We start from the raw sequence: 25,007 nt of genomic DNA, 5'->3' as shown, positions 1-25,007 counted from the left end.
AACATCGAATATGTACTACGTGAATTACATTGAACTCACACCCATGTTTAAAGAGCAATATGTCTTAGAGATTGTAATTATACACGTCCGACACCCAACAAAATCACAATACTCAGTGCCACTACCACTACAACCAACCCCACGGACCTCTCCTTCCTAATACCTCTCCTTTTTACTACCTCAGAGGCAGCGCAAAACAGTACTACAGACCTTTCCAAAATATTATATCTCACTACAGTACACCAGCTCAATCTACAGAGATGTGCAACCAAGTATGTATAAGGGAAAGAACTCGAACATCAACAAAAATGTACACAATGCTAAGACTACTGGTGAAATACTGTACACAATTCACTATAGAAATCAAAATCTTGTCTGTGTGTACATGTACCATTGATATGTATAGTGTACCGAATAGTGGACGCAACCATATTATCTCAGACACTAGGGAATATTTTGATCATGTAGCTGTGTTCACCCCCTCCTTTGAAACAGAAGCGGAGTGGGCTAGTCCAACGTAAACAAAGTCAACGTAAGACTGTAAATAATTAGTCTACGCCTTCTACGAAGAGAACAGATTGCGCCGCAGTGAAGGTCCGCACCCTGCCACGTGGCTGCCGCCATGAACCCGTTCTTCCTTGATACAGTCCGATTGCGAACTCAGCGCCAAGCACCGCAGACTTATGTCTGTATCAAGTAGTGGTTTCCATCGACACTGGGGACATCAGGGTTCACAACTTGAATTCAACTTTGGATCTAAATTTGTCTTCAGTATCTGTGCTGAGAAGTGCCTACAATGTATTCTGTGGTCAGTAGAGTTGACAACTTGATACCAGTTGAATTCAGCTTTGCATCAACACTACAGACACCATTGAATTAAGCCATGCTTTATTTAAGGCAGAGACAATTGTACTGTGTCCTCGGATTCTGTTAACTGCAGCAAAATAACATTCATTGATCTTTGTGTCGCCTACTGCCTTCAATCTACACTGCGTACAACAGGGTTCTCAACTTCAATTCAGGTTTGCATCAACACTACGGACAGAATTGAATCCAGCCTTGCTTTATTTAAGGCAGAGACAATTGTACTGTGTCCTCTGTGACAAAATAGCATGCTTCGATCTTTGTGTCGACTACTGCCTTAAATCTACACTGCGTACAACAGAGTTCACAACTTGCATTCAGCGTTCCATCTACACTACGGTCAGCATTCAAGATATCCTTGATTTATGTAAGGCAAAGATTATTTTCTGAAAGGATGCTACAGAAAACATTCCTCAATGACTGTAGTGAGTTGTACACTGCGATCAAAAGAGTTTACCGCTTGATACCAGTTGCGCATAAGCACTACAGACAACATAAAATTCAGTCTTGATTTATTTAAGGGAGAAAAAGAGTACTGTGTCATCAGATTTTGTTAAAGTATGTATAAAAAAGCATTCCTCGATGTGTGTGTCAACTACATCCTTCGATGTACTCTGCCAACAGCAAGGTTCACAACTTGAAGTCACTTTTGCATGTATACTCCGGACAATAAGGAATTCAACCTTGATTCATTTAATGCAGAGACAATTTTATTGTATGTATTCAGATTTTTTCAGATAGAATGATGATTGTACATCACACATTCCAGTAGACAAGAGACATTATACCACAGTGACAACCACCCCTGCCGAACCACGAATCATCACAGGGTACACACACGCTGACTTCTTCCAGTACCACTAAATCACTGCATCACAAGTCATTTTACGGAAGCCTTATTAAAGCAGAATTCACTAGGCAAAAAACATTGCTTCCAGTACAGTCCCCCTGCATTACGTATTATCGCAGGGTACGTTCAAGCTCAGCGACAAAGATACTACTAACTCAATGCACCACAGATGATCGGAAAGAAGAGTGAACAGTTTTATGTCAGCAATGAGGCATATTATCACTTTTAAGTGGAATTCATGCAGAATCCAAGACATTACTCCAATTACTGCCGCCCTCCCCCAGACCACACATCATTGCAGAATATGTACACGCTAAGCACCAAAGATACTAGTAACTCAGTGCACCAAAAATGATTATCACGTGGCCTTACTAAGGCACCATTCACAACACAAAAAATATTACTATCAGTACAGCATGCCCAGACCACGCATCATCGCAGGCTTCACAGTACCTTCTTGTTTTAGATACCACTAACTCTGTAGAAACCAAACTAAGTAAAACACCTATCAAACCCTACACAATATCACTTTATTATGCTTCCTTGAAAAATGTATTTTATATCACTTATACATTTAGTTGAATAATAAAATGCACGCTGCATACATGTTCGATCTTCCACTTCCACTATGATTGCTGATGATGCACTCCACCCTAAGATCTACACTGCAGACAGCAAGGTATACAACTTGAATTCACCTTTGCATCTACACTATAGACAGTAGGAAATTCAACCTTAACTTATTTAATGCAGAGACAATTATTTAATGCAGAGACAATTATACTGTATATATTCAGATTTTGTTCAAATAAGTGAAAAAAACATTGTTTTATAACTATCGACTACTAGCTTCTATGTACACTGTGCACAGTAGGGCTCTCAACCTGAATTTACTTTTTCATCTACACTACAGACAGCATTAAATTCAGCCTCGATGTATTTAAAGCAGAGAAAAAGAGTGCTGTTGCACTGCTAGTATGTGCAAGCACCTTCAATAGCTGCATCATGTGAACTATGATAACAAACAATGTACAAGATTGCGCCAAAATGTACCTCCACCACCAGCAATACCAAGTACCTCTGGGGTATCACCCTCAACATCGCCACCAGACATATGTCCCCAATTTGTGAAAGTTACAATGCACTGCGTGAAAAGGAATCGTGTAATTTGTTATGAGGAGCAACCAGTAGACCTAGTTTTCACAGCAATTGATAACCATCGATACTAGTTTTTTCCCCCTCAAAGTTCATATACTCCAGTATGCAACAGAGAATGATTTCAGTGCAGCCCGTTCAGACCATGCATCATCGCAGGGTGAGCACACGATAAACACCAGAAGCACCACTAACTCAGTACACCGTAAGTAATAGCCATGTGCCCTTGTTAAGGCAAAATACAATAGTCAAAACACATTTCTACCAGTGTGGTCTTCCTGGACCACACATCATCTTAGGCTCTACTCAAACTGCCCCTACCTCAGTCCACTACAACTCATGAACTCTTTACAATAGAATCTTCTGTATATTATTTGACATACAATGCTCCTACCTTTGTACAGCAGAAGTCATAAACAGTTTATGATTAAATATATGTATATTATATCATGAATACTATTCTACTTCTTATCAACAACAACATAATAAAATTGAGTCGAGCACACATGCCTGTACCCACTTCAACTATCTATCGGTGTGTGTATTTATTGTGTTTGTAAAATGCTGCCTCTCCACCCTACCACATTATATTGTGCTATAAATAGTGTATGCAACCATCGTACCTGTGACAGTAAGTGTGGACTATTCCTCCTTTTTTTTTAGCATATTTATATAGCACAAAATCAACCCAAAACTAATAAATTTTCAGGCACACGTACATTACGTCATTACACTACAATAACAGGATGTGGACGCAACTCCGAGGCTCGAACGCTGAATTCCAGCACCAAGTTCTACGTTGTACCTGAATAACCACATACGTATATATATATATTAGCTGTCCTTCATGTGCCAAAAACTGCAACTTAAACCTTTCACAGCCCTGTATTACTACAGCTACAACACTGAATGTATAACAAAGATTCATAATCGCAGAAATGTGTCATGTCCACCATCTTTTATGTATGCAACTATGAATGAATATAGAGTCGGTGATATCCCGTACCTTCCATGTTGGCCAGTTGTGGGACTTTACAGATATAATGACACATTTCTTTTTAAGACCCGGGTGACGTCAGCACTACAAAATGGACACCCGAATCACTTGATTTCTCATATAGCTCATTACGGGACCACGCCCATAGCTCCGGAATCATGGTACAGAGCCTCACGCAGCACTAGCATACGTCAGGCTAGCCCACTCCACTTACACTTCCAGGAAAACATAAAAACAAAACATTGCCCATATTTAATTGTAGTGATTTCTTACTTGCAGGTCTAGTTGTCAGAACGGTACACACACACTCCCTCATAGCTGGTATACACCCACACCACACCCATCCAGCACCTGCATCACAACACACGTGACCCTACCAATAAAAAAGATGGGGCGCATGTGCTCTATGCCATTTTAGAGTTGCTCCCATCCCAAGCGCTGTGATGGCCCGTCCTAGTGATTCAAATGACTCATGTAGGCCCGAACCACCGAATAGGGGGGCCACCACTATGAGTGTGGCCTATTTGATCACTGAGTTAGTGGTATCAGAAGCACTGAGCGGTGAGGAACCTGCGATGATGATGGGAGCACAAGTATGTCGTTAGCCATACCAATATCAAGACTCAGCACCATGTACGAGACTTCTTGGTGGGGGAGCTGGACTACATGATCCAGAAGGTGTCCTGCCCATGAAAAGGTGAGTAGTGAGGCCTGGGTGAGCATCGGAGGGAGTCGATGGGCTGCAGCAGACTGGATACAAGAAAACGACGCAGCGAGTTAGACAAATGCAGTCCTATATAGTACACTATATAGGAGTGCGTTTGTCTGGCAGTCCTATATAGTATACTATATAGGACTGCGTTTGTCTAAATCGCGGCGTCGACTTACAAGTAAAAAAATGTTTCCAATAGCAGGAATGTTTTTATAATTGCTCAAACGTACGGAATATAAACTCTACAATAGTTCTTTTAAATGTGAGAGGGGACGTGTGTGAAAGGCCGATGTAGTTAAACTCCACATTAAGATAGTAACAATTACCAAACATAATATCTTTCTTTTACTATCTTTTAGATGTAGAGCTTCAGGGTGCATTATGTCTCAGCACGTGGTGAAAAACACAGTGGTGACAGAAAGTTGAGCTGCGAATATTGTTTGCAGTCACTCTCTCACTTCCTCTCTCCTTTGATAAACAAATTGCACTCAATGTTAACTTCCTTCTTATCTTACAGGTTGTGTTTCACAAATTGGCGCCCCCCCAACACCTCTAAAACTCAACATTCGAGGATTCTGCGATGATGCGTGGCCATCGTAACAACGTTGGAGAAGGCTGCTACAACATGTGATGCACCCTCTTTGAATCATGCCAATAGCACAAGGTGAGTAAAAAAGCTTCTTTCCGAAACAACGACAAGTCATCTGTGAAAGGAGAGAGTGGGTAGTGTGCAGCAGCTTTACTGCGTAGGAATGCACAATTACCTCCGAGCAGTGACAATAGATAGATTACAACAGTCTGAGAGACAAATCTACAAGCCCCTTACGCCACTTTTCTATATACTATATTTGAGATCACTAAACTGGAGAGTGTACTATGAACCAGCACATACTTGGACACACAACCAAGGCGAAAGGTGAGCTATGAGTATTTTCTCCACTATTAACGGCTCCATCTATAACTTTCACTCTCACATCTTTAATGTAGTTTTCTCTCTCTTTCTCTCTCTCCCTCTCACATCATTTCTCTTTCTCTTTTAAAGTTATGGATGCTGTTGTCCACTGTGCCGTGACCAACCAAAGCTGACTTCAAGTTGTGAACTCTGTTGGCCACAGTGTTTACACAAGGTAAGCAGAGTGACCTAGATATACAATGCCTCCGATTAAATGCATTAGAAATTAAAGACCTTATTTACAAGCCCCTTGCTCCACTTTTGTGTCACTTTCAACATGAGAAAAGTAACACAAAACTGGCGCGATAGTCTTGTAAATAAGTCCTAAATTATATTGTCCTGCATAATGACTTGATCTCTCCCCTAATTCTGTCTCATCTCTGAATAATTTTAAAGACCTGATGATCTGTAATGTAAATCTGATGCAGTAGGCTCTTCCATACAGACACTGCTTGAACGAAAGCCTATAAGACAAGTGAAATGTATCAGGCACACTGCACACATTAAAAGAAGGAAATATCCTCAACTGTTTATTTGACTTGTATTGTTTGACCACATTTAGTCACATCGATCTAATTTTAAACACTAATTATCTTTTTTGTTTTGCAGATTACCTACCGTACTTCTATTGGATTCTATATCACATTTTGTTTATTATAATGTCTTGTTAAAGATATGTTTCTAGTTATTTATTGTATTGTTATCTTTAAGTTACATTTCCAGTTATTTATTGTTTTAATAAAAGTTAATTTAAAAAAGTATATACGTCTTTTTTTTGGGGGGGTAAGCGGTCCCCAATAGAAATGATATTTATCATTTGAAGTATACTTCTAAGGCTAACTCTTTACCAGATCTTTACCAGAGTCTATACCTACTATAACGGTTCCTATGGAAAAGTTTAAAAACTCCAGCACAGTAACTTTTTCCCTTACCAACATATTGTAGTAAACTTCTAACCTCTGTGCTCATTTAAGTGTTCCATGAACTGTTACTATGGTAACAGGCAGAAAGCCATTTGAGGGTAGAGTTGAAAGGTACTGGCTGTACAAAAACCGTTATATTAACCCTGGATCCTCTACAAGACCACAAAGGAAAGCAAACTAAAACAAAACACTGGGTACCAGATTTACAACCCCCTTGCCCCACTTGTGTCCAAGGCCCCCCGCTACAAAATTAGTGTGTGGTCCTCAACGACCCCCCTCAAGCCCCGGGAACCACCACCCCCCGGTAATTTGTGGATTGTGAGAGACAGACTGCGTGACCCTATGCCTACTGCCCTCGAGAGCCCTGGAGCCCGCAACACTCGATGGCCGGCTCATGCAGTGTCCCGGGGTACCTACCCCCGGGACACTGCTGTTTGCTTTCAGAGGGTGGGAATCTCATGGCTCCCACCCTCCGAAAGCAGACTTAGTTTGCATTTTGAAAGACAGAGCAGAGAAATCTGTTCACACTTTCAAAATAAAAAGCAGATTGCATTTCCACAGACAAGTTAGCATCCCCCCTTGCGGAAAAGCGATGCCGACTCCTGAAGAATGCGGGAAGCCGGCGGGACTGTGGGGGCATTGTAGCTCCCCTCACGGTCCACAACATTTGTTATAAGACCCTGGGGATAGGTTCCCCGGAGCCGCTTGCAGCAGTTCTTTGTGGGCTTACTTGTGGTATCCTGTTCTTGATTTGGGGACACATTGCGGGACTCTACCGGCCTCTCTGGAGCCAGGAATCACGGCGCGGGACTGCAAGGACCAGCAGCCGTAGCGCCGTAGCACCTCATCACCGGCCACAGCTGGGGACTCTTCCCGCCCACTTCCTGCCTGTATTTAGCTCAGCCCACTTCCGCGTATCGCGGGACGCACGCGGGCACGCGCCGGGCGAAGCCCGTAAAAGACCTTAAAAGACCCGACCGGACCGGGCCACGCCTCTAGCACCTACTGCAGAACATTGTTATTGTTATTGTTATTTTAGATTTGTATCGCGCCCAATCACCTGCAGGTCTCTAGGCGCTCGGAAATCGGTGGTAAGAACAATAACAGAATAAAAGGCATCTACTGGCCTATATAGCACTCATGATTCTTCTGAACAGCAGCGTTTTTAGCACCTTTCTAAACCGTAGGAGGTTCCCTTCCCTGCGCAGCATCTCAGGTAGCGTGTTCCATAACTGGGGGACTAACACAGAGAAGGCTCTTCCTCCATGGGTTACAAGTTTGTACCGGGGACAGACCAATAACTGAGAATCTGAGGATCTAAGAATTCTCATTGGACTGTACACCACCAAGCGATCTTTAATGTAGGCTGGTGCCAGACCGTAGATTGCCTTGTGAGCTGTGCACAGATTCTTAAATTCCACTTGCTCTTTGATGCACCTATTGCCTTGGCTTGCTACAAGTACTCTCCTGTCAGAAGGCCTGGTAGCAATAGCATGGCTGCACGAGAGACGAGGAACAAAACCCTGATCGCTAGGGATCTCCTTACTGGAACTTTGGATAACTTTATAACAAGAGCAAATATTGTTATCGATCAGGGGATAACTTTGATGGAGCGCCGGGTGTCACAAGATCTGGCGTTGGCCAAACGCTCCTCCATGGGTCACTTTGCCAACACCCGGACACCTGAGGGGAATAGTTGTGCTAATTCAACTCCTGTGCTAGTAACTATATACACCCCGCCTGATCCCAAGACAATGAGCGCATGTCACCTCTTGTTTGTTCAGGAATGACAGATGCTCTGTCCACCACTGACACTCTAGTCTTGGCTAATTTTCATATGGAAACACCCACTTGTCACCCCCAGTTAGGACAAGTTGGCGCCAAACCCAAGAGAAAGCGCGCTGCCGCGTCCACTGTGGGAGGAAGAAAGTCTAAACGTGCTAAAGGGCTGGGTAAGAGTGACATAACATCAAAAGGCAAGGGGCCCAAACCCTTGAATGATTTGTCTAGTCAGGGGCCATCGTCACCGATTGTATTGGACCCAGGGCCAACTATCTCGGATGGGGGCCAGTCTAATGGCCGTACAAGGCTGGCTGAAGATTCTCTCCTTACAAAATTGGGGGATTTATTGAGATCTTTGCTGGGACCGATAGAAGACAGACTTGGATGGATCAAACTTCAGCTTTCCCAGCAAGAACTGGTTACACGAGGTACGAAGGACATGTTAAAACCTAATGGTTCATGTCTGGGTATTGCTCAAACGACTCCTGAATGTGAGGGCCCTGCAATTCAAAATCCCCCCTCTCTGCTCTGCCATCTATCAGGGACGTCATTAAACCTTCTACGTCAAAAATAACTGACGCTAGGCCCGCAAACGCAGAGAATCTGAGTCGGAAAATTTCTGCTACTGCAGGGAAACTAATAGAGAATGGACAGATTTTATCTGCAGCACCCCTCCAGAGGCCACCTAGAATTGACTTACCACCTAAAACTAGTCGATATGTGGTAGTACTGGTAGGAATTCCGGAAATTAGTAACTCTGGTCAGGAATCGTTTACTTCCTTAAAGAATAAAGTGACCCACTGGTTAAATCAAAACAGACCACTACCCTCTCACATCACTAGCGAAATACTGATGGTAGGTAGGCTCTCATGGGTGGGTCACCGTACTAAAACTATCACAGGTGACTGTGTCCTGGTAAACTTTAGGGATCCCCGCACTGTGGAGCACATCTGTAATTGGAGCAATAATAGCACTGGGACAGCTATTCAATGCTTTCCCCTGTCCTTTTTCTATCCGCCAACAGACTTGTCAGATTGTTCAGGTGACTGGTCTTTAGTAACGCACCGACGTGGGGGTAGGGGAGAAAGGGGTAGCAATGGGCGCTTAATCGCCCAGAGTCATCTAACTACCCATAATAGGTACAGCAGTCTGGAAATGGTGGACTGCCTACAGCATAGTAAATTGGGCACTGTCTGTATTACCCAATCTAGCTATCCTGCTAAATCTACTCGAGATGTGGAGTCATGTACTGGTGGCCAACCTGGTCCCTTCATAGATCCCCATACTCATGTTCAAGGGCCCAAAGGGGAAATAGTTACTGATGGATTGGGGAGCATTGCTCTCCCTTATTCAGTGCCCCTTTTTAATGTAGCCCCAGGTGACGGAGCACAGCAGACCAGTGCTGCCTTTTCAAATTCTGGCGCAACACTGACAACACTGAAGACAATGATAATTCTATTGTGGAATATGGCGGGTCTATTGCACAAATTAAATTGTCCAGAGTGGAGCTCCTTGGTAGATCAAAAGGATATTTGTCTCTTTCAGGAGACCTGGACCAAGGACGAACACTCTAGAGAAGGATTCGCCACATTCCATGTACCGGCTAGGTGGGGTAGGGATGGGACGACCCTCAGGCGGCCTCGCCATTTGGGTAGCTACTCATCTGGGGTGCACGGCAGAGAATAGGCACACAGATTCTGAAGATGTACAGTACATACTTCTGAAGTGGCCAAATTCTTTTAAACTAGCTATCGTGAATGTATATTCACAACCAGTTAGTTTGGCTCACGAATGGGCCTCTATTGATGACCTTTCTAACTTTTTGAGCACACTGCCCCATGACTTCCAACTTCTATTGGCTGGAGATGTGAATTGTCACTATGAACCCCTCCTAGGAACGAGTGAGGGTGCACTTATGGGTGAAGATGACTACTGGGTCATTCACCACGACCAAAGTTATGGTCCCCTCTGGCGATTCAGATTACGGCCTTACCTTAAATTACTCCTTAATGTGTGATGTGATGTGATGTGATAAGGATTTATGTAGCGCACTACCACTCAAAGGAGCATCTTGGCGCTTAGCTTCATATGCTGAAGATGGTAGCATTTACTGTTCTCAATCATCAGGTAAGGGTTTTAAACAAGTGTTTTGCAGACTGAGTCTGCCAGTCTATAAATCCATGTTTTAAGGGATTTCCTAAACTCCTGTTCAGAGGTGGTTGCACGAAGTTGAGGGGGCAGTTTGTTCCACGCCTTTACCGCTATTACTGCCAAGGATTTTCCTCCTTTTGTTGCCAGTCTGAATTTTGGGACAATCATCAGATCGACTGTAGCGGATCTAAGTGCTCGAGTGGGATGGTATCGGTTGAAGTTTTTATACAGGTACCGTGGGTAATGCTTTTGGAAGGCGCTAAAGGCGATCGTTAGGACCTTAAACAAGATGCGCTTCTGAATAGGAAGCCAATGGAGCGCATCCAACGCGCCGGAGGCCGAGGATTTTCTTGGCCATCTGAGTACCAGTCTTGCTGCCGCGTGCTGGACCATCTGCAGTCTATGCAGGGCAGATTTATTTGCCCCTGCATATAAGCTATTACAATAATCCAGTCTGGATGTAATCAGCGCCACAGCAACATTGCGTCTGGCTGATAAGGGCAGGAGATCGAAAAATTTCCTAAGGCCCTTTATGATGTTAAAGCATGAGCCAGCAACTTCCCTTGCCTTCTGTTTAAAAGAGAGGGTCTCATCAAATTTAATTCCTAGGTTTCGTGCTGCCACGATGGTGTTGGGCGGGGCTTCTGCCTCTTTTGGCCAACACGTATGAGGGGAAAAGAGATTGTTTTGACCAAACGGCAAGATTTCCGTTTTGGCAGTATTACATTTAAGGTGGTTGTTATTCATCCAGGCAAAAGTCGCCGTCAAACACTCTTTCAGAGTCTGTTCACCTTTTCCAGAGTCTTCATCTAAAACTAGAACTAATTGAGTCTTGTCGCCATACGCTACTGGGCTGATGTTAAAAGAGGAGATAAGATCCATCAAGGGGACCATGTACAGGTTGAATAAGGTAGGGCTCAAACTAGAGCCCTGAGGTACCCCCGACCGAACCATCTTCTCTTCGGAACAGAACTGGCCCAACATAGTAACCTGCCGTCTGTGCATCAGAAAGTTCTTAAACCACTTTAACACGGTGCCCGCTATGCCTGCACTAGCCAGGCGATATAATAAGATAGCATGGGACACCGTGTCAAACGCTGCAGATAGATCTAATAGGATCAGGACTGCCCTCTTGCCCTGATCCAGTGTAGCTCTTATGGTCTCTCTAGTAAACAGAAGTGTGGATTCTGTAGAGTGATGGGCTCTAAAACCAGCTTGATTTGGATGAAGAATATTTTTCTCCTCCAAATAAGCCGTGAGCTGCTTATTGATACAAGCTTCTGCCAGTTTACATACAGCTGGGAGAAGCGAAATGGGCCGTAAATTAGATAGGACTGTAGGGTCGCGTAATGCTTTTTTCTGTAGAGGCCTAACAGCTGCGACTTTCCAGCATGCTGGGATCTCCCCTGTTTGGAATGATGAATTGGGAATTGAATTATTCACAGGGTTGACCTCCTTTTTTATCGCTTTTAACAGCGCAGGGGGGCAAGGATCGAACGGTGATCCTGACTTAATTGTGGATATGGCTTGGGAAGACTCCTCCAGACTGATCACGGCAAAGGTTTCCCAACCTGCTGAGCGAGGCTCTTTATTTTGAATATTATATATTGCCTCTAACCCCCCCAGGTTGGCCTGAGGGAAGTCTTTAGTAAGATTGATTATTTTCTGTTCAAAGAAAGTTGCTATCTCGTTGCAGAAGGTCTGGGATGGTGGAATTTCCTGAGAGAATATTTTAGGGTTCCTAAAACTATTAACAATTTGGAAAATTTCCTTATGCTTATTTTTTGTGGCTTCAATCAAATTAGTATAGTAAGTCGCTTTAGCACATTTAATTGATGCATGATAGTTCCTCCTAGCCAGTTTATAAACCTTCTGATCATTACTATTGTAATGTCAACACCATCTCCGCTCTAATAATCTCACTTCTCATAGTGGTTCTTTTATTAAACTTGTAAACCAGGGAGCAGATTTGTTTCCTTGTCTAGATTTAGACTTTTCCCCCCGAGATTTCATCCTTTCCCCGATGGTTCTCATCCACCCCTCATAGCTCTGGTTGTCAATGTTCATGTTTCCTAGCAGTGATGGCCAATTCTCAATCACCCAACTGTTAAGATCTGGATGCTCTATGATTTTTCCCCAACGTGGGAAAGACATCCCATTTCCTGGTATAACCGTCTTCGTCGCCTTTTTGTCATCGATTTTCAGGCTGAACTCAATTAATTTGTGATCTGACCAGGTTTGAGTCAAAGGGGGTTCAACCTTCATCGTGTCCAGATTAGAACTGATGCAATCTAAAATATGCCCAGCTTTATGTGTAGGTTCCACTGTCCCATCAGTACAGTCAGCCCCAAAACATGTAGAATCTCTTTAAGACATAGCACGTTGGGATCACTGATGCTGTCCAGATGAAGATTTAAATCACCCAATAGAGTAAAATTGGCAAATTTAAGAGTCAGATTAGTCAAGACTTCACCCACACTTTCTAAAAACTTGAGTCGCTTGTCCAGGGGGTCGATATATCAGCACCCCAGCTAAGGTGAATGAGTTGTGGGCCTGAAAGCTAAAGCCGAGACATTCTGCTCCTTTTATATCCGAAAGTTCCATAGTGATACATTTAAGGGTGTCTCAATAGATAATTGCCAGCCCTCCTCCTCGCTGAGAAGGTCTATCTAATCTCTGTATTAAGAAGCCAGGAGGCAATTCCTGAACTATATCAGGATTGGACCAGTCTCTGAGCCATGTTTCTGTAACTAATAAACAGTCCAGATCTTTTTCTAGGATGAGATCATATATATGAAGTGCATTCTTGCACATGGAGCGGGCATTATTGAGACCCCTATTAAGATTCTACGTGTCTCTTTCATCGACGGTCTGTGGAATGGTTCTAATTCTTGTTTACATCCAAGACAGCTTATAGGGCCTACCCACTTATCTACATTAAGGGCCTGATGGCAGTACTTAGGTTGAATATTCAAAGATAATATAAAATCCTTAGATAGCTGAACTTTTGTGGATACCTGAGCAATATGTCCGGCTCCTAGCCCGTCCCTAGCGTGGACGGGCGCAGACGGGCTGGACTTTGGCTTGACTTCGGCACGACAACGGCACCTGTAAGGGCCTGTAACGGACGTACTGCGTCCGATATTCCATCAATGTGCACTTATAATAAAAAGGGCCATGAATCTCACCTTGATTATATCATGGTGGAAACAAGGATGTGGCCAAAGGTTATTGATTTTAGAGTGATCCCGAGGTTCGATAGTGACCACAATGCCCTGTGCCTAGTGATGGCCTTCCCAGGATCGAAGGATACTCACTCCCCTGAAATACATGACCAGGGTGAAGGGTTGATACTCTCAAACAATAGATGTAGGGTAAAGTGGGGCAAAATAGCAGAATCCCAAGAAGATCTGGCCAAATGATATAGTCTGGTTCTACCTCAACTTTTGGAGGTCGATATTTTAATTACTCCTTCTACACCTATAGATTTCAATGGGAAATTAGCGCACATCCACTCAGATCTGGTTTCTGTTTTATCCGAGGTTTTTAATCCCCGGGCTCCCATCAGAAAGAGGAGAATATCAGTCTCATTGTAGTACAACTCAGGTTGTAGGAGGGCCAAGTCTGAGTTGATTGCGGCCGTTAGGTCTGGGACAAATAAACCCAAAATCCGGCAATTAAGAATGCACTACAAAGGAGTAAGGCTCATGCTAAGAGTGAGTGGGGCCTAGACAGGTTGTATAATTTAACCACCGCCTTGGAATCAAGGGATGCTCGTAGATTCTGGTCACTGGTCAATACAGGTTCGGGAGAACCAAACTCCGCAATAGAACCAAATATCGATGCTTCAGTGTGGGAATCTCACTTTAAAGCCTTATATATAGATGAACATGCTGAGGACAACATGGTGGTACCTTTATTTTTAAACCGGCAGCACGAGGCCCTAGAATTTACCCTGGCAGAGGTGTCCAATGCATTAGGAAAACTGGGAGTGGGTAAGGCCCCCAGACTCGACAAACTCCCAGGGGACCTATTTAGTCATCAACCAGGGATCTGGGCCACGTACCTGCTTATACTTTTTAACACAATTTTAGGAGGCATGGAGGTCCCTGGTACTTGGCTAGGAACGGAGATAGTCCCAATCTTCAAGAAGGGTTCTCCTCTGCTCCCAGCCAACTACAGGCCCATTAGTCTCATTGATGTCCCGCAAAAATGTTTTGCGCGGCTTGTCCTGGACCACTTGCTGGTATGGATGGAGGAACATGAAGTTTTAAGCCCCTTTCAGGCGGGGTTCAGAAAGAACACATCCACCATGGACCAGATCTTTCGCCTGATTCTCCTGTACTGGAAAACAGCAAAGATTGAGGGTGGCAACCTCTACATGGTGTTTGTGGACCTCCAATCCGCGTTTGACTTAGTGCCACGGGGAAAACTGTGGGGTGTCCTCCAGGACTTGGGTGTTCCGCCACAGGTATTGAATGTGTTGGTGAGGTTACACTTGGGGAATTTTGCCCAGGATAGATGCGGGAGGAATGGGGCATTGTCTTCTAGGTTTCCAGTTGCAAGAGGGGTGAGGCAGGGATGTGTCCTGGCACCGACCCTGTTTTGCCTCTACGTTAAAGGTGTAGTTTCAAATCTGGACAACGTCCCCTACAACGAGGCACAAAGGTTGGCAGGCAGGAGGCTTCCGGCGATCATGTTTGCCGATGATACCCTTCTGCTTTCCAAATCCCCAATGGGGATTCAACGGATTCTGAATGGTTTTGGGGACTTTTGTCGACTCCGTGGCCTTGAGATAAATGCCGAAAAAACTAAATTCATGATATTTAATCTCACGTCATCCACACAACCAAATGCTATCCTGGGCACTGTGAGGTTGGAAAGGGTCAAAACATTTCAATATCTGGGGGTAACACTTCACGAAAATCTTTCCTGGGGACCCCAAAGAGTTAAATCTCAATTGAAATTGGCACAGCTGGCGGGTGGTATTTCTAAAGTCTCAAACACATTGACATTCAAGCCAGTGAGCCCAGCCCTGGAGAATTACAAGACCCAAGCCTGGGCTGCAGCTCTTTATGGTGGAGAGTTGTGGGGGGCACTCTGGGTGGGCAGACATCACCAAGATAGAAACCAAATTTATAAGATGCCTGCTGACACTCGCAAAAAGTACCCCGCTTCTCCCGCTAAGGCTAGACTTGGGATTGACACCTATAGAAGATGAGCTAGCTTTAAAACCGCTTAGGTTTTGGCATAGGATTTGGGCAACCACTGACCAGCTAAATTATAGGGAAGAGCTAAAGCAAATACTAAGCTTTAACTGCGCAGGCAAAATCCCATGGCTGGCATTCATAAAACGTGAATTTTCAAGTCTGGGCTTGCCGGACATGTGGGACAATCCGGAAAGGGGCTGCCTTGAGGTATCACGCAAGTCCCTTACTAGGATTTTCAAGGAGAAAAAACTGAACTCTATTGTCTGTGCCTCCAATTCTGGTTCTTTGATCAATTCCTTCTTAGTTTTCAAAAATTCCTATTTGTTTGAGGATTTTATGGATGTTGTCTTCCCGATTCTAGCGAGGAAGCTTTGTATCCAATGGAGGTATGGCACCTTACCACTTAAAGCCTTTACTAGCAAATGGTCAACCTCTACTAACAAATCTTGCCCAGGATGTAGCAGTGTTTCAGAGGACGAGCTCCATGTGCTCTTCTTCTGTCCAGCTTACACCAAATCCAGAAAGAATTGGCTGGTTCGACTCTGCAGAAATTTAGGTTTTAAAAATTGCTTGTATGCTTTTTAGAATTTTAAAGACTAACACATCAAGCCCATTGTATTTGCCATTGCGCATGGGTGTCCCTAACCTGCCTCCTGTTATGTTTACCTTTATCTAACTTCAGGACATAGAGGCCAATTCCCAAAGTTCTGTAATAGTGAGTGCAACATTTTTCTCTTTGTTATGGCCAGCTAATCAGATATCTCGGTAGTGCAGAATATCTGCGGTAACAGAACTATTCCTACAAGACCAAAATGGCCAAACGCTTGCTCTGCCAATGAGACAGACATATATTTTTTAATTTTGTGAGCCGTAGGACTTCCACGGGACCAGCAGTCCAGGAAGACCTATTTTTTTAACCGCTTCATAACCACCCAAAGCATCTTTGTACAATCAAACGTCTCAAAAACAACTGAATTAATTTACACCAAATTATGAAAAATGCACTTTCTGAGTAAAGTTCAAATTTTTTTCCAAATTTGGACTAATTTCGTTCAGCTGCGTTTTCTGTAGCTGCAAACTGACTTTCCTATAGGAAGTAATAAAGGAAATGAAGGTTTTGGGCTCCCTCCTTTTATTTTATTTTACAGCCACTCCCCGCCACTCTTGCTTGATTGATCACCCGTTTGTTTCCAGGAAGGAGGTAAGGTGGGTGACCTTTTTTGTTTTTGGAAAGTTTAATTCAGATTCGTCAAACTGCGCCAAAGTTATTACCAAAAAAAAGGAGAACTTCCTATTGAACTTCTACAGTCACCATTGTGTAACAACATAAACAAGCTAGGTGCACTCAGCTCAGTACTTTTCAATAAACATTTTGTTTGCTTCGATGAGCGATCCCTAGAAAAGAAGCTAGGTGCACTCAGCTCAGTACTTTTCAATAAACATTTTGTTTGCTATGATGAGCGATCCCTAGAAAAGAAATTGAGGCATAGGAGCAACTTCAACTGCTTCTGAATTTTGAGATGCTGAGGTGACTTTGAATGAGTTACAATTTTTGTTGAACATTGTAGAGTGTCACATTACTTTCAGAGCAATGAAGAATAAAACATTGTAACAAATAAGTCATTTGAAACATAATCGTAATAATTTAATAAAGCTGCTTTATCGTCATAAAATAGACAGAATGGTGATTCTTTTTTACAATGATTCAATCACTGTGAAAATGTACATAACATACGTCATAGCATATACAACAATTGTTTCGCCATATATAATCAGCAACAGAGACTGCATGATGAAGACACACTTGCGTCCTGCTGACATCCCATCTTGACTTTCCAGGCAAGCCGAGACTGTGCCATCAGGTTCATCCTCAGCAGTGCAAGGTGGCATGAGCTGCTGAAGTGCAGCGTGCATCAGGCCAACTCCATGTCAATTAAACAAATATGTATCCCTCATCAGCTGAACATCAGCTGATGCTAGTAACAGATGTGCGCGATGAGTCATTTCAATGGTATCCACAGTATTCCTTAATAAAGTTCATGGATCTAGAAGGCAGAAGAATGGCTGGCGCCTTCACCTGTAAAGCAGTAGGCTTTTTTGTACAACACAGTCATCACTGTACTCTCACAAAGCCTTAGTACATTTCTTCCAAGCTCTGCCTTAATTTGACTGCTTCCATGAAATAAAGGCTGCTTGTGTCTGGCTCCTGTATGATGTGCTGCACAACATGTTAACCATTGGTAGGTTGTAAAGGCGACAATGATGACATCAAAACAATCCCTTCACAATGTTACAACTTGATCACGTGTCGCCCCACGTGCTCTTGTTATTTTGCTTCCTGTGGAATGGCAAAATACTCTCCAGGGCTACTGGTGGACAAGGATTTTGATATCTCCATTGTCCTGGGATTCAGAGTTTCAGACCGGGATTTTTGAACTTGGGTAGATGTAAAAAGGGCCATTGGAATTTGTGACGCATCCTTGGAGAACGTTTGAGTGCTTGGGTGCACTAAGGGTGCCCGATGATGTTGTGGTTTGGATTTAAATTTGTCAATGGATATTAGTGATTGATTCGCAAACTGATTACAAATGGGAATCATTTCAAGCTATCTGAATTTGGCAGTGAAAAAGCAGATTGTAAAGAAGCCATCAGCTAAACAGAATCTTACCGGGTCTTGAACTACAAGCTTCACCACCTGTTCCTTAACTTGGCTTGCAATATTCCTCACACTTGCAGTGGTCATTGATTGTCAACATTGAGTATGCATTTGATCTTACATGAGCATCAGTGTAATTCATTTTTTGTGCAAATGTAATAATGTGCTCAGAAACTCCTGTTTGTTCTTTGTTGATTGTAATATGGCTCAAATCAATGCAGAAACTACCAACATGAATCACTGCCTTGCCTTGGTTTCTAAGAAAACCTTAATGTGTGCACCAGGTTTATCGCAACTGGATCATCCACTGCTCGTAGTTAGTTGCCATCATTTTCTTTTTAGGTGCCAACCTGTGGTTTTCCAGTTTTATCCTTCATTTTGGGGTTGCTTTTAATGCCGGACTGTTCCTTTTTAATTGACTCAGGCTATCAACAGGCCACTGGTTGGCTCTGCCTGTTCATTGACCCTTTAATGTGATCTCACTGTTGTTAGTCATATAATAATGTTCTGTGCATTTAAACACCTCTAAATAAATATGCTTTGAATCCCGATTGGCTTGAACTGTTTTAGTCTTTATCAATGGGGTGCCGGAGGAAATTTTAAAAATAATTTTTATTTTTTTATTTCTTTCAGTTACTAAAAGAATATGGTTTCAATTTAGAATGAAACGAGTAAGAATTCTGCTGTGTTCAAGTCTCAAATATAACAATGAGTGTCTAGAATGCTAATTGACAGTATTAGGATTTGTGAAAACTCCATGTTGTACAACATATTCTGGAAAGGAAGTTATTGGAAATGACTAGAAAAAGACACCATCTGTACTCATGATTCTTATAAGACAACTTCAAAACTGTAACCCTAACCTGAAGGATATTTATTTTGGATCTTTGTGTTGAGGCCACATCACTGAACCGGAACAGCTCTTATCAGTATGCTGATAGTCGGTTGATGTAACTCATGGACTATTTATCGGTCTCCACGTTGAAGGCACATTAAGTTCTTTAGCAAAAAAGAGGGCTCCCAAGTATAGCCTGAAAATCTATGTGACTTTTTTTTAGTCTGCTGAACAGGAAGACAAGAAAACAAGGGAATGTGCATTGTGCCAACATCACAATGAGTGTTGTTATAAGATATCTGTGTGACTCAGCAGACCTCACAACATGATAAATACCGTATATGACGGCTGTTGTTACTGTCTATTGAGATTCTTGTGAACAAGAATTTTTAAAAGTTGGAAGAAATTTAAGTTGATTAAGGTGTTATTTTGTTGGTTAGGTAACATTTTTAGAAATAGCACTAGGGGAACAGTGAACAAACAATGCACCAATTATATAAAAACAACGAAATCAGGCAAAAATGTGAAACTGTTGACATTAACCAGAAAAGGAAGTCATCAAGGCAATGCTGCTGGATGGATCCATTCAGCATTCAGTATACTGATACAAATACAAACCAGAGGCAGTAAATGTGTATATTCACTGCACTCACTTACAATCAGAATGAACCTAAATGCCCAATAAAGTAGATGTAATGCTTTAAATCAAAACTAAAGTTCTTTATCTTTACATTGAAAGCTTTGTGATACAATTCTCAAAACGTTTAACTGGATGTGTTCCATAGGTATGGATGTTACCTATACATAGCTGAGCCCATTATGGATCACACATCATCTACTTTCAAAATATATGAGAAAGAACTAAATTTACAAAATGTTTATAAAAAAGAAGCCAAGAAAAGAACTAAGGTGATTATATAAGAACTCAATGGGTGTCAATCATGGGAGATCATGCATTTGAAGCACACTTCCTGTAAGTGAAACAGGCTTCAGTGTTTCCGTTATTGGACTATGAATGAAGATCCAGAGCAAATTTAGTCACAACTAGAAATTGTAACATTTGGCCATGTTGCTGCTGGCATGGTAAAGTCAGTATGTGGACTGCATTTTCTTGTGAAGGTCATTCTGCTAAGGTACATCACAAGTTGGGACTGGATTTTTTAGTACCTGATGTGTATAAATGTAATCAGGGCAGCACTAGTGAAAACACTTCCAATTTCTCCTGCTATTCACATCACAATCTGTACTCTACAGCAGCAAAAACCCCAACCCAACAAGATTCAATATGAATCTATAGTGGTGAAGGTAAAAGCGGAACAGATTGCAAGCAGGTCAATTTTAGTTCACAGGTGTTAAAACACCAACATAATAAATATCATGAGATAATTAACTTTATTTCTCTTGTTTTAGTTACCTCTATCATGTTAAATATGTGGCTTTTGATCCGAATTGATAAAATAATTTCAAATATATGAATTTCATAAGAATATAAAGGCTACATTTCCTCTCTATAGCACAGCTCAATTATTAAACTAATGATGTCCATAAAATTCTGTCGTTGTTTAAGTTGTTTTCATAAGACAGATGTATGAAGATGATGAAAAAAAGAAAAGGGAAAAGAGGAAAGGAGGTGAATGGAGGAATTTACAAATTAAGCACAGAAGTGATACAAAGAGGGTTAGGGGAAGAGGTGTCCATGAGGACAGAGTGACAGAAATGAAAAGGATACAAAATAAAGGGAGGGAGAAAGGGGGAGAGGTGAGGGTATTTAAGGGTGAGTGGAAAAAAAAGTACTTTGCAAACAAATAGATTGGCAAGGAAAGGAGAGTAAAAAAAAGTAAGGAGTTGAAAGGGATCAGGGGAGAAGAGGAGATATGAGACGGCTTTCTATAGGATATGATCTTGTTTTGAATAGCATCTGGGACGTTCTCAAAGGAGGGGTCTTTAAGAACCTCAAGAAAATATTTATTGGCCAGAAAGTAACACAATTTTAAGATAGTTAAAGGATTGGTCAATGATACTTGATCACACTCCCAAGAACCGTGTAAAAGAACACCCCTTTCTCTGCCTGCTGCATCTTAAGAAGTTACATTTATACAAAAATAAATTTGCTCTTCATTTTGCAGTCTTAGAGCAGATTCGCCACAGCAGAGCGTGGCTTTACTTACTATTGTCATGTAATAAGGTTTTCTCCTACAATTAAAATAGAACTTACAATAATCCATCTAGCAACTAAACAGATATCCGAATTCCCCCCCATCCAGATGAACAGAATTTATTTGTGTTGTCTGACCCAAGCATGGCCTGTTCTTCAATAGAGCCCTCGGGTGGATGCCTTTGTCTATTTTAGCTTTTACCCCTGTTTGAAACTTTCCCAGTTTATTCTGAGGTCCAACAGAAGCCCATCCATTGACAATGACTTCATTATCATTTCAATAAAAGGGAGTCTAAAGATGGCGGGAAATGATAAACCTAGTGTGTTCCAGAAATAAAAGTCCCCAAACAACTATAGAAATTCTGTCTTGTTCTGTAGCATCCCCTTTCTACAGCAGCGACACAATGCATCACTACAACATGTTAAAGAAAGAATACTGTAAAAGTTACATTGCTGTTGCTCGGTGGAGACAGATGTTTAGAGAACATGTCCGGCGATGGCTTGGCGTTCTGCGATAGTCAGCAATTGGAACAGTCCTTTACCGCAAATTTCAAAGCCAAGTTTCAATGAGTACTGCTGTTTATTTCTTTACTTTTTTAAGTTACTGAAATCCTTTTTGCCATCACAAAAAAAAATTTGCGATATCAAATACAGAAATAGTACAGATAGCATGTGACAGCAAAACGGCCGCTTATGCAGGGGTGTCCAAAGCAAAATAGCAATCTGATATGGACCAAAATAGCAGATTGAGCAATGTATTGGGCTATGTATTACCTCAAAAAACTCTTTTACAGCACACTTTACATGGCCATTCATTGCCTACGCTACAAAAATGTTAGCAAGTAAATTGTTAAAGAAGCCTGGATACAGGCTTATTTTATACTTAATTCTTTACAAATAATGGTAATTTATATTATAATTTTGGTATATAAAAATATAGAAATTCAAAATACTTAATACATAATACTTCGTACAACCAATGGTAATAATATTTTTGTCCATTTTAGTGCGCAGGAAAAATAAACAAAATCCAGCTAATTTGCTCTGGCGGAACACCCCGGCCATCTTTTGAAACAAGAGGGATTGTCACAAAACGACAGTTTCATTTATAAACAATACATTTAAGGAAAGCTTTAAATACAGCAAGTTGTGAACCATTGTAAGCAATTAAAAACAGTATGTATTGTATTTTGAGTCACTCGTCCTTTTTTTTTTACTCTGAGCTGGCAGGGTGCTTAAAGAACAATGTCTTTTAGTCTCTTCACTCCTGGCGAGTCCTTTTCTCGACATTCTTGCAGGAGTGGATTAATTTCATGCATAATATTTTCACTGTCCGCCCCCCTGGGCTCCGCCTCTGAGGGCCGAGAAGGACCATTGTTTACTAACTTCTCTCCCTCCCGGCTCCCTGCACAGTGCATGATGCTGTAGGACACTGAGGGCTTGGTGGGCAGGGCGTTCTTTAAGCGAAGGGGGGACGTCACCGGACTCACGGCTTCACATCCGTTTCCTGCTTCACGGATGACACCATTCAACTTGGGGCTGCAAATGGGCAGATCCACTGTCCTCTTGCCTTTCAAGGTGGCCCTGTCATCGATTACATGATCACCCCCATCTTTGCCAAAAGTTGCAAAAGTCCTTTTTGTGCCACAGTCTTCATAAGGCTCTGTATCCACAGTGCTAGCTTCTATGGAGAGGGCGATGACATTTCTCCCATGCTCAGGCGACTTGGCACGGCTTGGTATGGGGATTCTGGGCATCCAACATCTGTCTGAGTGACCCAAAATCCGACATTCTTCCCTACAGTGGAATCCTTCGCCTTGATCTGCGTAAAAACAAAAATAGCTAGTTGATACACCATGATGTAATAAACATAATTAATTTTACACATTTTTCATAGCAGGTACAATCCCTTTCCCCTTTTTAAATACATTTTGTGAGACCCGAGCTGTTTCCTGGTTAGCTATTGTGTTAGTAAACCATATTTTGTTACCTTGACACAATCAATACAGCGAAGCCAGAGCATAGAGCATAAAAAGAAATAGAAGGGCTTGAGAATGTTTCATTGGTATGAAAGCACCGCATGTAACACTTTAGGCAGAATTCTAAGGGGCTGATTATGACTTTGGCACAGTTATGTCGGCTCTGCGCCGGCGCAGCTGTGCCAGAGTCAAGCAAAGACGAGTTGAACTAGTTGAACCAAAGAGCATTAGGTTGACAGAACCATTTTTAATATATTTGATAAATTAGGGCACACACACACGCACACATACACACACACATATATATAACTGTCCGTTTTTAACTGTCAACTGATTTATCACAGTTCATCACTTTAATTTATGTATCTACTCTTGCTTCATTCACTTTTGGGAAGGACAGTGAGTATATCATTGAAGGAACTGTGATATGAACACAGTGGATTACCTGGGATTTATCCCACAATTTGTCCTTACAATGAAAAACATATATCATGACCCAGACAAAGTGCGTGTTATAGAAATATTTATTATCCAGTAATTCTGCAGAATTTTGCACAGATCTTTGGACCTAGGAATAGCCAACATGAGATGTTCAGCCATTATTTCCTGTATTTGACTATTATTTGCTTTTTTTGCAATTTGGTTGTACATGCAATTATATGAAACAGTATTTGGGGTTGAAGCCAGCCTGTTTATTTAGCTCAATGGTTTGTCCATATAAAAATGCTGTGTGACATATCAAGGCTTTATAGTTGGCCATTTCGGGCATTGATGCCACCGATAGATTCAGGCTGACGCTACATCCAGGTGCAATATATATCTATATAGATTTGTTTGATCAAGGCTGCAACCGTGTACTCGTTGCACTTTATTTCTGCTTATTTGCACAATAACTTGCTGCTAAAAGGTGTTTTTTATGCTGTTGATTTTATGGTTTTGAACATGGGTACCAATTTGGATGTTTTAATTAATTTTATAACATCTAATTATGAATTAGTGATTTTATATGCAAATAATGCACATTTGTGTCATGAATCCAACAATTCCCCGTTCAAATTACTAAAAATTTGTATTTTGTCCATTTCCATTCCCATTTTGTATCACAAGGTATTTTTTTTTGTATGCACTGTCACTTTAAATTGGGTTGTCTCTAACACTACATTGTCATGTGATCAAGGCTCGGACGAGCCGAAACGTTATGGCGACTAAGAAATAAAAATATTCCTTTTGCACCTACTTTTGGTCCGTGACCGTTTTGGAAAAAACGAAGGAGGTGTTCCAGTAGTCTCCCTGCATGCAGAGTGATTGATAACGAAAAAAATAAACAAAACGAATTTCGTTGCCTACGCTGCATCACATTTGGCGATGCAGCGCGGGCAACGAAATTCGTTTTATTCATTTGTTTCGTTACTTACCTGTAATGGTCCATAGTAGGCATTTTAAAACCCCCCACCCTGCCCCTCCCCCGCCTGACGTCACCGCCCCGGTATAACGTCCTGCACGGGCCGGCCCTGGATTGATATATATAAATATATATATACACACACACACACACCCACACACACACACACCCACACACACACATATATATATATATATATATATATATATATATATATATATATATATATATATATATATATATATATATATAAAATTTATTTTTTTATAAAATCTGGCCAATCGATCATTTCACCAAGATAATTAGTATTCCTATCCAAGTTTTAAGGAAATTTCTCATCTTATGCACTCCTTTGATATCACCAAAACTCTGATTACATGCTCA

The 25,007-nt window shown here is 41.8% G+C and overlaps 1 protein-coding gene across 4 annotated transcripts in view; it reads right to left on the bottom strand.

Moving 5' to 3' along the window:
• Positions 1-17,216: 17,216 nt before the first annotated feature.
• The window catches only part of PCDH19 (protocadherin 19), a 212,906-nt gene continuing 205,115 nt past the window's right edge, over positions 17,217-25,007 (bottom strand). For all 4 annotated transcript variants that reach the window (XM_086918816.1, XM_086918817.1, XM_086918818.1 and 1 more), the window contains one exon: positions 17,217-23,064. In XM_086918816.1, the coding sequence (XP_086774942.1) occupies positions 22,478-23,064 (587 nt within the window). In that variant the 3' untranslated portion in view covers positions 17,217-22,477. The remainder of the gene's footprint in view (positions 23,065-25,007) is intronic.

This window comes from Lissotriton vulgaris, chromosome 4_1 (genome assembly GCF_964263255.1).
Source record: "Lissotriton vulgaris chromosome 4_1, aLisVul1.2, whole genome shotgun sequence".
NCBI lineage: Eukaryota > Metazoa > Chordata > Amphibia > Caudata > Salamandridae > Lissotriton > Lissotriton vulgaris.
Note: the sequence above shows the minus strand (reverse complement) of the source record. Positions and strands in the feature narration are given on the sequence as shown.